The 13,039-nt window shown below is 41.9% G+C and overlaps 2 protein-coding genes across 4 annotated transcripts in view; one reads left to right on the forward strand and one right to left on the reverse strand.

Annotated features, from left to right (window-relative positions):
* The first annotated feature begins 4,713 nt into the window (after positions 1 to 4,713).
* gchfr (GTP cyclohydrolase I feedback regulator) lies at positions 4,714 to 7,026 on the forward strand. The gene is given in 4 exon segments (XM_035674069.1): positions 4,714 to 4,866; positions 4,868 to 4,912; positions 5,478 to 5,572; positions 6,272 to 7,026. Coding segments are annotated over 4 exon segments (423 nt in total). The 3' UTR covers positions 6,402 to 7,026.
* Positions 7,027 to 10,440: 3,414 nt separating this feature from the next.
* The window catches only part of dnajc17 (DnaJ (Hsp40) homolog, subfamily C, member 17), a 31,542-nt gene continuing 28,943 nt past the window's right edge, over positions 10,441 to 13,039 (reverse strand). For 2 of the 3 annotated variants that reach the window (XM_035674063.1, XM_035674065.1), the window contains one exon: positions 10,441 to 10,707. In XM_035674063.1, the coding sequence (XP_035529956.1) occupies positions 10,582 to 10,707 (126 nt within the window). In that variant the 3' untranslated portion in view covers positions 10,441 to 10,581. The remainder of the gene's footprint in view (positions 10,708 to 13,039) is intronic. The other variant, XM_035674066.1, reaches the window with a different exon arrangement.

A 13,039-nucleotide genomic window follows, 5' to 3' on the forward strand; every position in this document is an offset into this window, starting at 1 on the left:
CGCAGCTATTGAAGTTTTCCTATTTCACGTGATTATACTGTTGACTGCGTACCACAATATTAAAGACCGCTATGCATCTGGATATTCTGTTCATACAGTTCTTTCCCAACCGGATATTTAGCAGACAGTCGGGTTCTTCGTTTCAAGGATCTCCTGATTTATTAATGGAAAATCATGTTGGGCTTTGAATGGGACAATGTAATGTCTGCTTCTGTAGCTGACGTACGCTTGTTAAGGATTTAACGGTCCCAATAAATCACAAACACTTCAGCCTTCACATTGGGTCAAGGTTAGCATTAGATAGCAAAGTAACCATAGCAACAGGTGATGACCAGAAGTCATTAACAGTAAGCGGGTGAAGCATAAGACCTGAATCCATGTCGATGCTTGGCGTAGCAGCTGCTTTTCAAACTGCCATCGTATAACACACAGCACTAATAGAGCAGCTAAGGCGTGTTTCACTGTAAACCAGCAAAACTTCTCAGAGCCTCCTGTAAAATAACGGGCAACTGCCAGGGCTGCTATTGTGCAGTATTGCTGTTGTTATGCGTTAAACAAAGTCAAGCTGTCCCTTCATTCTTGCCAAGCTCACTGTCGTAGCTGTTTTTCTAGGAGCAGCCATTCCTGGTATAGTGAAGCTGCGTCGATACACAGAGCAGATTACCTCTGCCGGACTTGTTCATAAACAATAACCACATGCTGTAATATAATAAAAAACATGATAATAACCACAGGCCTGATGGGAACGATGATGTGACTCAGTCCCAGCGGTATGCATCCATGTTGTCATTCCTGTCTCTCTGTCCAGTTACCAATTGTTTAGACTTTTTATCCATGACTTTATATCCTGTCCTTATATGCTACTTGAAAGAGATATTTACTATTACTATGTCGCACTGATTGGAGCAATTATTCAAAAAATACTTAGTTACACTTAAAAATCTAAAAACATTATGTTGTGTATCTTGTGCTATATCTAAGAAGTCATTCTTCAGGGAAAAGTATATTTAACTACTGTACTGTACAAAATTTAAGCCATAATTAACTATTTTTATAAACCTTCAAAGCAATAGATGTTAACCAGTATCATCATAGTTTAAATGTAAAAAAAAGTAATTTCAGGACATTAAAAAAAATGTTTGACTTTGGGGTTAAAATGGCAATAAACACATTTATGATCTGGTAATGAGAGGAAATAAAACTTAATGAATGAGCTGAGAAGTGGCGGTCAGGCCTGGGTCTTTAAAAAATTGATAGTTCTGATTTTTAGAAAGCCTACCTAATTTAAGCTTCTCAGAGTTTTGACATTAAATTCACTGGCGAAAAGCAATGGTTAGGCTGCACAAAAGTTAATGTTGTGAAGTTGCACCTGATTTTTTTAATTTTAAAAAGTGTATAACAGCTGCTTTTCTGGGTGAACTGAAATGACCCCCAGGTCAAGATAATTCACATTTAGCAAAGAGAATAATTAGTTTAATTTTGACAGTTTTGTCTAACTAATGCATCCATAGTTGGCTTTACTGCAGCTAAGTAGTAATAATTAGTCTTACAAAAAAGCACATTACTGTGGTCAAACTCACTGGGATGCAGCACAGGATGCATGAGGAATGCAGACCTACAAACTAAATAGCTGATACATTCAAGCCCTCTTAAATCCCTTCTCTGTTCCTCTGTGTTTATTAGCATCATGTTGTTTCCTGTTACTAATTGCCCAATCGGTCCCATTTGTGGTAGCCCATAGGGACATGCTTCTTGCAGAAAATCCAGCTCTGAATGGAGGTGATGAGAGACAAGACGCAGTGTGTAAGAACGTGTCGTTCCAAATTTCTGATGACATTATTCTTAATCACTGAAAGAAAGTCTCCCTAAACAAACCCCTTCAGTATGTGCAACCACGGAAACCGCATCCTGGTGTTTCTCAACTAAATGTTGACCTGGTGACAGCGCTTGAAATGTTTCACAGCGATGACGTACTGTGTAATTCCCAAAGCCACGCAGTATCATCTATCAGTGAGTGCGACGTGGAAAAGCCGGAAGACAGGTGAGGTAAGGTGAAAAGTCAAGAGACAAAGAGAGGAGGAAAGGAGAATTTAACCTTGCTAAGGTTGCTGGGTAATATCTCTGCAGCTTGGAGACACTTTATGTAAGATGCTAGGTGTAATCTGGAAAACAGCAAAGGAAAGGAGGTCAGTGATGTATCTCCTTGCAGAGGAAAGACTGTGAAGCTCCTCCGAGGGGGACTACGCTGCACAGGCGGATGCAGACACACACACAAGTATAAGTGCAAAGTGTCTTCAGAAGAAATACATGGCTCAGCAATACAGTGATTCATCACAATTAAGCAGATGTAAACCTATAGAGAGTGTAACCCTAACACCCAATCTATCAAAGAGCTGCCTGTTGTCTCCACTCTCCCACAGTTTAAATATCTCCTCTGAATATTGGAATATCACTCCAACATACACCTACAGTAAATCATCATATACACACACTGCCTGCTGCTGTATAATTCATTCCCCACTCAGTGATTTAAAGTGATTGCTTTAGCAGTGCAACAATCCAGCGCAGGTCCTCACCCACACATATTCACAGCAAGTAAATCCGTCAGACATATTTATCATAGAAATCTGGATATTGTGTGTGGGATGTCTGAGACAACACGAGACATAAAGTTTATTTTTTAAGAATGATTTGTGTTTTTGCGTTTCTTTTTTGTATACCACATGCCAGTTCAATAATTTACTGTTTTTAACTTTTTTTGGGGGTATGTGAGGAAGATATTTTATGTTCTGAGATCACTTCTGAACCAGTTACAAAATCAGCTCTGGTTTGCTTTGATTGCAAAGAATTTAAATATTGTTTTTTCTTATCTGAAGTTTTAAGGGCTCTGCATAGTAGAGCCACAGTAACAGCTGCTATAGCATTTAAGTTTTAATTTCTTTTTGTTGTAGGAAATTCTTTACATGGCACTAGTAGTTCATTTGATGGAAGGGTTCCTGCAACATGCCATCACACTTTAGCTGAGAAGGTGAAGGCCTCATCAAAAGATCAAACTGCTTCCTGTCACCCACCAGGGACGAGCTCCACTGTCACCACAGGTCACAGAAGAGGTGACCCTGCACTCCAATAACCAGCAGCAGATGAGCCGGCGCAGGAAGACACTGCGGGAGTCCAGGAAGTGGCTCGGGTAGGAACATGTTTGGAGAGAGTGTTCTTTTTGGCAAGAGGGGGTCCTCAGGTTTATTTTTGAGGCCTCTGCGACAACCCTGCTGCTTTCCTGTTTTCTTTCCTGAATATAGGTCTCAGGTTAATGGGGACAGATAAAACAGGAGAAAATAGACATTCCTCAGGAACACCCCTTTTCTTTTTCACACCACGAATGATTCACATGGAAGCATGGAATTCATCTCAAGGAAGTCTACTGAAAGTCAAAACACTATCAACAAGTCTAATCAACAAGTGGATGTTTTCCAAAGGGGAAAGCAATGTGAAAGTCTGTATTCGTTTTAAACGAACAGTATGTTTCTGACCAATGTAAAAGACGCTGTGGGGGAAATCAAACAGACAAGTAACACAAACTGGATGACAATGATCTTGGAAGCCAGTAGGTGGCAATCTTTTCAGCAATTCTCACCAAGCACCTGCCTCCCTCTGGATGAAGGGGCTACAGATTACAAGCTCTAGATCACTTCATGAGGTGGTAATGACACCGTCATGGCAGACACATTCGACAGTAAACAAACAGTATCTATGCATCCTGGCAATGCAGAGCCGTATCAACAATATATGATACAGTCTAAACCACCAAGATAACGTGTTCACCATTGATTGTGAAACAGGCCGTTTCTGAATGAGCTCTGGTTTGCTTGGATTTATGTCTGCCTACCATCACAACATCAAGCTGCAATCAGGCTTTAAATGACCCTTCCTACTGAGCATGACGTGAAAAGGCTGGCTGAATGTCCGTCGGGCTCCTCTGGCATCAGTGGGACATTACATTCATATTGCTGATTTTATCAGAGTCTCGCCATTGTTGTTTGCCTTTGGTCTGTGTCTTTCATTTCCCTCTCAGTCACAAGACTGATCCAAAATTATTATTGTTGCGCTGAAGAGGAAATTAATAAATCTCTGAGGAGGAAATTGGAGTTCCAGACAGTGTGGGTTCAATGTAATACATGCATGCACACAAAAAACATTTTTTTTAGCAAATGTATTACATAAACTAAATCTGTGTGAAGTTAAAACAAAATGAGCAACGTTAAAGTGCTTGAAAATGTTTTATTTCTTTGTAGAAAGCAAGCCATCGTGGCCTGGAATAAAAGGAAAATGCTAAATGTATTTAGCTATAGCTGTTCTGTTATTTTGAAAGTTCAAGTCTTATGAGTCTTGCTTAACAAATTACTAAAAATTACTTAACATCCATGCAGGTGAAAACACCAGACAAAAAAAAACAAATAACAAAATTCCCAGCCACAGAATGAAGAGAATTTACATGAGACTTCTGTACTGAGGATGTTTTTTTAAAAAAAAACTAGGCTGAGTAATTATGAGTAATTACACTGAATAAAATATTTGTGTGAACTCAATAAAAAAATTTTTTTTAAAAAGTTACTCTGGTACATGCACATTGGCCAGCGTTTCTCATGTCAACAAACTACTGATCGCATCAGTTGAGCAAGACCTTGTGTACCGAGCAGCCAACGCTGTTGACAGATGCTGAGAGAGGAGCTGTGATTGGTCCGCGGCGGTGGGTGTTTCCGCATTCCGCAGAGAGCTGTCAGCCAGAAGAGCTGGAGAGGGGGACTGTCGCGTCTGTGTGCACAACCCTCCAAAGTAATTCCCAGAGGAATAGCGGTCCGTCGCCAGGGGAGCAGGGATGCCTTACATGTTCATCAGCACGCAGATCCGACTGGTGTGTATCCTTGCATCTGTAAAGGACTCGTGTCATGCTTTTAGGAGGAGACGCGCTCGAGTTGGACGTTCAGGGTTTTGTTTATTTGCCAGAGAGCAAAAACACCGCGCATATTACTAATCAATCAAAGTTGCAGATTATGATTATGCAGTAGCCTGTAATATTATGCATGCTGGAAAACAAACAGTCAATGCTACAAGCGGAGCGAGAAGCCTGGCTATCCTTGTGTGTGTGTGTGTGTATTTTTTATTTTTTGCCATTGTGCCCTTAATTAAAAACACATGTTGCCCAGTTGTCGGCCTCTTGTTGCGCATGTTCATTTTGTTGTCTGCACGACTCAAGCAACCTAATTCTACAGCCTTAGAGTATAGGATGATCTATTTTTAGGCTGTGTAGTTATTAGGGATTAAGATCCACCTGCCAGAAGCATGCAGGTGTAGCCATATGGTATGCAGCCAGCACCAATAGCAGGCAACAGAAATTGTTTGGGCAAAGCAATAACTTCTCAGTCAATCTTAAGCAAACTATCAGCTCTTTGGTTAATGTATTTAATCACTTCTTACAGGAGAACGGTCCAACAAATGTGGGAGATGAATATTCTGATCCAGTTGTCATGAATTACCTGGGAGCAAGGAAAACAACCATGCTGGGAAACAATTTGTAAGTATTGAAAAAAGGGCAATCCGATATTGTAGTAGGGGTATATTAAGTAAATGCTGCAGGTGAATAGTCAAATTTAGGCATTCCCTTAAGATAGAAAGTAAAATGAGAGATTTGTAGGCACAGTTCTGCTAAAGGAATCATCCACAAAAGCACCAAGACTGTAATGTCCCTCAAGGGATGTAGAATTTCTATCCTGATTTTATCATTTTTATGAAACCATCTCCACCCCAATTTTGCAAACAGGGACTAGTAAGCCGTAATGTTTAAACTGCCTGCACACACATGCAGAATCCACTCCCAGGTGTGCTGTATATGTGCTCACACTGAGCCACATTTCTGTATTTAGGCACTTAACACCGGTGTTTCTTTCATTTCAGCAGTTAGACTACATACATATTGACGACAGAGCTGAGATCAGGTCACATGGAGGGGAAAAAACTCCCAATGTGGTTGAGGAAGGCTGTTGCTTTGCAGATTTAGAATAGACTATTCAAGCTGATGGAATACAGATCAGGGAAGTGTTGTCATTGGCAATCTGATTCAAATGCTGCTGGGAAATGAACCAAGGTGTGGAAGGAAGTGAACAAGCACTAGAACAATTAACAGCATTCGACTTTCCAAGGAAAGTTTACCAAAAGACAGAGAAATCCCACATCTGTGGAAAGTAGAATTACTTTTGTGTTTATGCTAATTTAGTTCCGAGTACCATGTGGATGATCCTCCTCGCCTGGTGCTGGACAAGCTGGAGAAGATCGGCTTCCGTGTGCTGACGATGACGGGGGTGGGACAGACGCTGGTGTGGTGCCTCCACAAGGAGACGGAGTGATCAGACTGTTGACTGTATTAAAAGGGGTCATTGCTGTGTTCCCCACATTTATATGGCACATAATGGGAATGTAATGGGAACGTGACAAATGGTCCTTTGGTCCCCAGTTCTAGTGATAGGGTTAGGGGATTGGGGAACATAGATACGCTCCCATATCAAAATACCTGTATAAGCCTTAAAAGGATGAATGAACTGTGATGAAGAACTTAGTCAACTTTTTTTTTAAACGTTGCTTCTCGGCTCTACATTTAACACACAGACAGATTCTAAATCAGCCTTTTGTCAAAAGAAACTAAAGTTCTTAGATTAAGATTATCCCAGACGTAAAGTTTCAGATTACCTTCAACGGGTGACAGGTCACCAATTTCAGGGGAACATCAAACTACATTCCAGAGATTTTACGAGACATATTGTTTGCTATTTACTACTGGCAGTGGGGGCAAGTTTTTCTGCTAAAAAACATACGTAAAATACGTAAGAACTTAATTAAAGGCATGTCTGGAAATTCAGCCTGTGCAATAGGCCTCACCCAAGAAAATCAAACACTATGCTAGATACATTTGTGTGTAAAGATGCTTCTGTAAGTGTATTATATGCTAATGATTAAATGATGTAATGATGTGGATTACTTGTGAACTTATTCATAAAAGAAAACAACTTGCAGTCCTTATTAGATTTAACACAGACGAAATGGAAGACTTGTATATAGCCTTCTGATAATCCACATTATGAAAAATGATAAACGCTCTTATTGCGAGCACTTGTAGCTCTGTGGCACCTTACAGGAACGCTGCATGCCCCGCGATGAGGTACTAGCACTGCAGTCACACAGAGGTCTGCCTGTGAGAGCCAAAAAACGCTGGGTGGTTTCATTACAGCCCCAGGTCTGCCAGCAGATGTCTGGGGCCAGCCCGGATCACTAACACACAAACCAGAAACTTTGCCAGTCAGCTCACAGCCAAACTCTTACCAATCCTGCTGCCTCATACATGACTTAACTTCCACCTCCACGCTGAAGATCAAAAGGTGCTGGTGCTTCCCAGTCCTGTGACCACGAAGATTCCAGATACTGTTCCACTCACCAATGTGACAGGTTTGACATGGACAATATAAGGAAAACACGGGGCGGAAGAAGATGCAAAGAAGATTCCAAGGTTCTGCTGTAATGGTTGATAGGATGGAGCATAAAACAGGCTCATCCTCCCATCGCTGGTTCGCATGCAGCACAAGCCACTGTGGGCTCAGGGCAGGGTTGGTGGTGAATGTGTTTCCTGTAATTGTATTTCCTCTGTTGTCATTTGGACAGAGTTTGTGTGTTTCTGGGCTTTTTTTTCACATTGCTGGGATATGAAAAAAGCTACGCATAAACAAAACCATGTGATGAGGGGATTTTGCAGGAGGAGAGGAGCAGATGTCTCCCACCACGCCACACCGCTTCACAGCTGGACATTGTGTAACAGAGCCACGGAGAGGCAGGAGCAGGATTCGCAGAGAGATGGATGACTGGGTTGGATGTTGCAAAGCTGCCATGTGGCTCCTAAATAACACAATGACAGGAGAAAGCGCCACCACACAGGCCCACAAATACAGACACACCATTACGCCATAGTTCCCCCAAGGGACAGGAAAATAAGACTATTTGGATGGATAGATGTTCCACAGGCAGAGGACCTTGTTACAAAACTCATGGTGACCGCAGCAGTCTGGCACTGTAATGTCTGACTTAATGTGGGTCACAGAGTGGTAGCGTGTCACTTCAGAGAACATAAATAAGCAATACAGTGTCTTCTAGGTATCTGTTACATAAGCCTATTGTGAAACAGCTTACAACAACTTAGAGAAAATTTGTTGAGGTCAGTATCATAGGACAGAACATAAGACAGTTTTTGAAGCAAGTGGCATGTTCTTCAATTTAAGCTGGTCCACAGCCTGTGACATGATCCATCAGTGCCATGGGTGGAGTGAAGTGCATGAAATGGAAACACTTAGATGGGTTGTGTGGAGACATTATTGTAGGAAAACTATTTACAAATGTGAGTGGAGAGTGAAAATATGTACTGAGATTTGTGAATGTGAACAGGAATCTGCAATTGTGTGTTCAGAGTCTGTGTCTTGTCTGTATTTCCAGCTCAAATACTTTGTAGATTCAGATTTGTCCCCACATTTTCAGATCTATACACGCATTTACAAATCTGATTACGCACACACAGATTGAGATAGTTACACAACTCTCCACTCACATTTGTAAATAGTTTTGCTGCAATAATAGCACCATAGGTTGCCCCAAAATAAGCACACCCATTTCTGGTTTTAAGTAAAAATGGATGTTCATGTGCTGTTCATGCTCAGTGTAGCAGCTCTCACATGGTAGAAGTTGCTCAGAAATTGTTTCAGGACTCTTTGAATGAAAGCCTTTCAGTTGGTGAGTAAAGCAATGGTTCTTTGAATATGCAAAGAAAAAAAGCAATTTGCTTACTTGCTTGAGAGTTAGATGAGAAGGTTGATACTACTCGAACGTCTGTCCATTCAATTTTTAGCTGGAGCCAGATGCGGTTGTACGAGGGGGTTACGCGCCAGACAACTTCTTGGCCGGGAGCAGTGACTTCCCGGGGTCTCCGCTAGTTGCCTGGCAACATAACGGTGACAACAAGACAGAAAGTCCCCTCTCCCTGCCAAGAAATAAGTCAGCATCCAACCCCCTGTCAAATCACAATGTGTCATTTTGATCAGATTAAACTAGTTGGATAAAATGTATTAATTAGTGAGCTTTAAAGGTGCTTAAACTGTAGGTGGATTGAGCCAAGTTTCCCCATGTGTTTAGTCTTCAGGTGGGGTAAGCAATTCAAATCCAATACACTTTTTTTCAAATCATCTTTTTTTTCCAAATATCAACTCACAGTCCGCTAGCTGTTTGGTGTTTGTACACAGCCCAGGCTCTGTCAACAGGAAACAAACAAAGTGGATTAGACTGAGCCACAACACTAACTTGTTAATCCATCTTTCCCAGCCAGGATCTGTGTTCCAGGTAACGTTAAACTACTTGCCCACAGACGATCAGCTTACTTTCCAGTTTGCCATGATATGCTGTTGTTGTGATGTTGGCTATAGTTGCAGGAGAGTTGTGAGTATTACAGTCTGGAGCTGGGGTGCTGGCTCTGCGAAACTGTCTCATTCCTCTGTGCATGTTTGCTTCGCAGCAGCAACTGTAGCCTGTAGTTTGCAAAACCACACCATAGTTAGTTAGTTATATTACTCGATGTGTTGTTGTTCGCTCTTTGTCATATTTGTTGTGGTAATGGATTTCTCCAAGATTGCTTTAAGCTAAGCTATGCTTTTCCCAGCTCCATTTTCCCACTGAATAGACACACGTGAGAATATATAGAACAGTATTGTCTAATAAACTTTTTGCATAGAGATTGGAGTCCACAAGGCCTCTTCAGTCAGGAGTAAGCTTTAGATATATTGTATACAAAGTCCACGGAACAACCATTTAAACCACTAGCTCTATAATAGAGGTCATTCAGAGTATTTTCACTTTTCATCACGAGGCCACAAGAATTCCTATAAAAGCTTACCTAGTGTTCATATCTCAGCCTAATTACTGGTTTAATATGGGGGAGAAATTATTTCCACGTAGTCACATTGCAGTCTGCGGTTTGGGTTGCTGTAACACTCAACTTATTAGTTACTGAGTTACTCATTGTGTATGCAGACAACAGAAAGGAATGACTACATTACATTGCTCTGTCGAGTTGGTTACAATAATGAGGTAACCAGACAATGGTTGACAGATGCAAAAAAATACATAATTATACCGGTGTATAATATGGTTATACTAGATAGTGTGCGGTACTGATTCAACCCCAGAGCCTGGGTATAAGGACTCCTACCTCAGGGACCACACAGCTTAACACTGAATCCTGCAGGAGCCCTCTTCTCTATTCTGTATGTCCCTCAGTCATCCTACATTCTCGATAAAAAAGACACAACAACCTGATTAAAACCAGAGATTTGGAAAAAAAAAAAAGTTTCTTTTGCGTTATTAAAAAGATTTATTCTGCCTTACAGTGTATTACATACAAAAAATAATAACAAAACACTTATGAGGCTTTATGAAACTAAAGTCTGAAACAGGTATTCATTTAATAGTTGCAGGCTGGTACTGAGCTGGATCCTGTTGCTATGACCCAGAAGTGTCCTCTTCATCATCTTTTTGCATTTGTTCTATGAGTCTCTGTCGCTCAGCAGCCTGCCTCATCTTCATCATCACCACGCTCTCGTAGTCACGCTCATTTGTCAGGGCGCCCTGCAGGAGAGAGAGACAGGCATACAATGTCAAACAAGGTAACACAGAGAGGTACCTAACATTGAAAATGTTACTTAGACTGCATATGATCTGAAAGCACATATGAAAATCTTTAGTCCCACTCTGTATGCATTTGATCCCAAGAATTCAATTTTATAATGATTTACATACAAAAAGATTTACAAAGCCTTAGTTGATTAATATATCAGCAGAAAAGTTTTTTAACTAAAGTTCTACTCTATTAATTGATAATCAAGTCATTGTTCTGGTCATCCAAGCCAAGCAAAAATATGTTTTATATCACTGTAAACTGAATAACTTTGGGTTTTAGACTGTTTTGACTAAAAATTCAACCAAATTGCCTCCTGTCTTTCAGACTCCACACCTTTAGTTTATTACAAGCAAGCCTTATGTTATTAATATTGTAGTATCCCAGCCCAATCCAAGATAACCCTGAAGATATCACATTAACTGTGTTCACTGGATGTGTAATACTCCCAACAAGTAAACTGATCGTGGTGTGGAGAGTGGCCCTTTAATCATTATTCAAGGAACATTTGTAATGAGTCATTGCATTGGCAGGGAGTCACAGAGAAGTCCAACATTTCTGTAATTTATATCATGACAACAACTCAGGGCAGCATACGGAGCAAATGACACCACTGTCACTGTCCTCTGTGTGTTTGCTTTCACGACCAGGCCTGTGGGTGCGCAAGCGATGAGAGGCGGACTCGGACAGACGCTCTCATCTCAGTTACCGTCAGCATGACGGCAGGGTGAACATGCACGAGACAGCAGCCCGCAGAGCAACTGTGACGGGGTAATTCCACTGCCTGAGGTCATTAAACCCCAAAATGAGGGCTGGGATTAAGTCTGGCAGTCACCCGGGATCTCACTGCGTGTATGTGTGTGTATGTGTGTCTGTGATTTCTTTGAAGGGCCTGGGCTTGGACGACAATGGCGAGAGATTCTCTTACTATGGGGAGAATGGGAGAGGGCAGCCACTGGCTAATGGCTAATCAGCACAGTGGAACAAAGGCCAAGACACACAAACACAGAGGTCACAATCTGTGCGGTCACAAATGCCCCACACAAGCCAGCACACACATCCAGGCACAAGAAGAAGGACGCTTTTTAAAATATGCATACAGGATGATACTTATATGTGCATACTTATACATATATAACACACACATATGCACCCACAGAGACTGTCATCCCATTTTGAAGTGGAGGGAGGCCATGTGTCCACAGAGTAAGCCATTGTTTTATAGGATTATATCCAGGAAGTTTGTTGGGCCAAGGAAGTGTCTCTTTAACAAGACAGTGAGCTGCAGGATAGAGCGAGTGAGTGTGTGCATGAAGGACTGGGAGAGAGCGAGTGAGAGCGATTGGAAGAGGAGAGGTAGGTTTTTGTCAATGCACTCGCTGAGCTAAGGCATCTGGAAAACATCACGGGGACTTCAGCATCCATGTGCTTAGAGAAAGAGGGTAAGTATGGAGGAAGAAGAGAGGAGAGGAGAGGGTCGGTGAGGGGAAGTTATCCCCCACTCAACCCCCCCCTCCATCCCGCCCCTGGATTCAGGAAAGCTGCTATTATCATTCCAGTAATGTGAGCTCAAGCCCTTGTCTGACACGTAACTCTGAAATATCACGCGAACGCCATTAGGTAAATAAACAACTCTCGCATCTTCAAATTAAACAAAACACAAGCAAGTACACAAGAAAGCTGGTGAAAATGCTCCCTTTTCCTCAGTAAATATATCTCCACTCTGCCCTGCTCTCTACTGGCCTCCACACTGAAGTGCAGCTGAAAAATCCCAAGTCAGAATTGGTCTGACCTATTATCTACCCGGTGTGGTCACGGGCGGACTGTACCAGGCTAATGATGTAGGGGAATTTGGAGCTTTAACAGGTGCGTTATGGGCAGTGTGACGCATTTCTTCTCAGGAAGAGGCATGTTTCCTTGCCTCGGGTGTTAACTTACAATGTACATGTTTAGCTAGTGCATCACTCTGTAACAAAACACTTGGTTGTGTACGTATGCATGCCTGTGTGCGTGAGTGTAACGCTGGGGCCCAGGGTGAGTAGGAAACCACAGAACACAAACAACGGGCCCCCGTACAAAGCCAAAAGAGGAGGGCACAAAGCCACCGCAGAGGTAGGATGGTAGTAAAAGGCACACACACAAACAAGCTGTGGATTAGCTACGTGACATCAGCACATGGTTAGGCCTCCAAACAGCACACCCCAGTCTGACACCAGGCCAGTAATGACATCATGAGTACCACCAATGCTGTGAGTCAGGCAGTGCAACACACACACACACACA

This window comes from Morone saxatilis, unplaced genomic scaffold, assembly GCF_004916995.1.
Source record: "Morone saxatilis isolate NCDOM2014 unplaced genomic scaffold, NCSU_SB_2.0 Contig3, whole genome shotgun sequence".
In the NCBI taxonomy this organism is placed as follows: Eukaryota; Metazoa; Chordata; class Actinopteri; family Moronidae; genus Morone; species Morone saxatilis.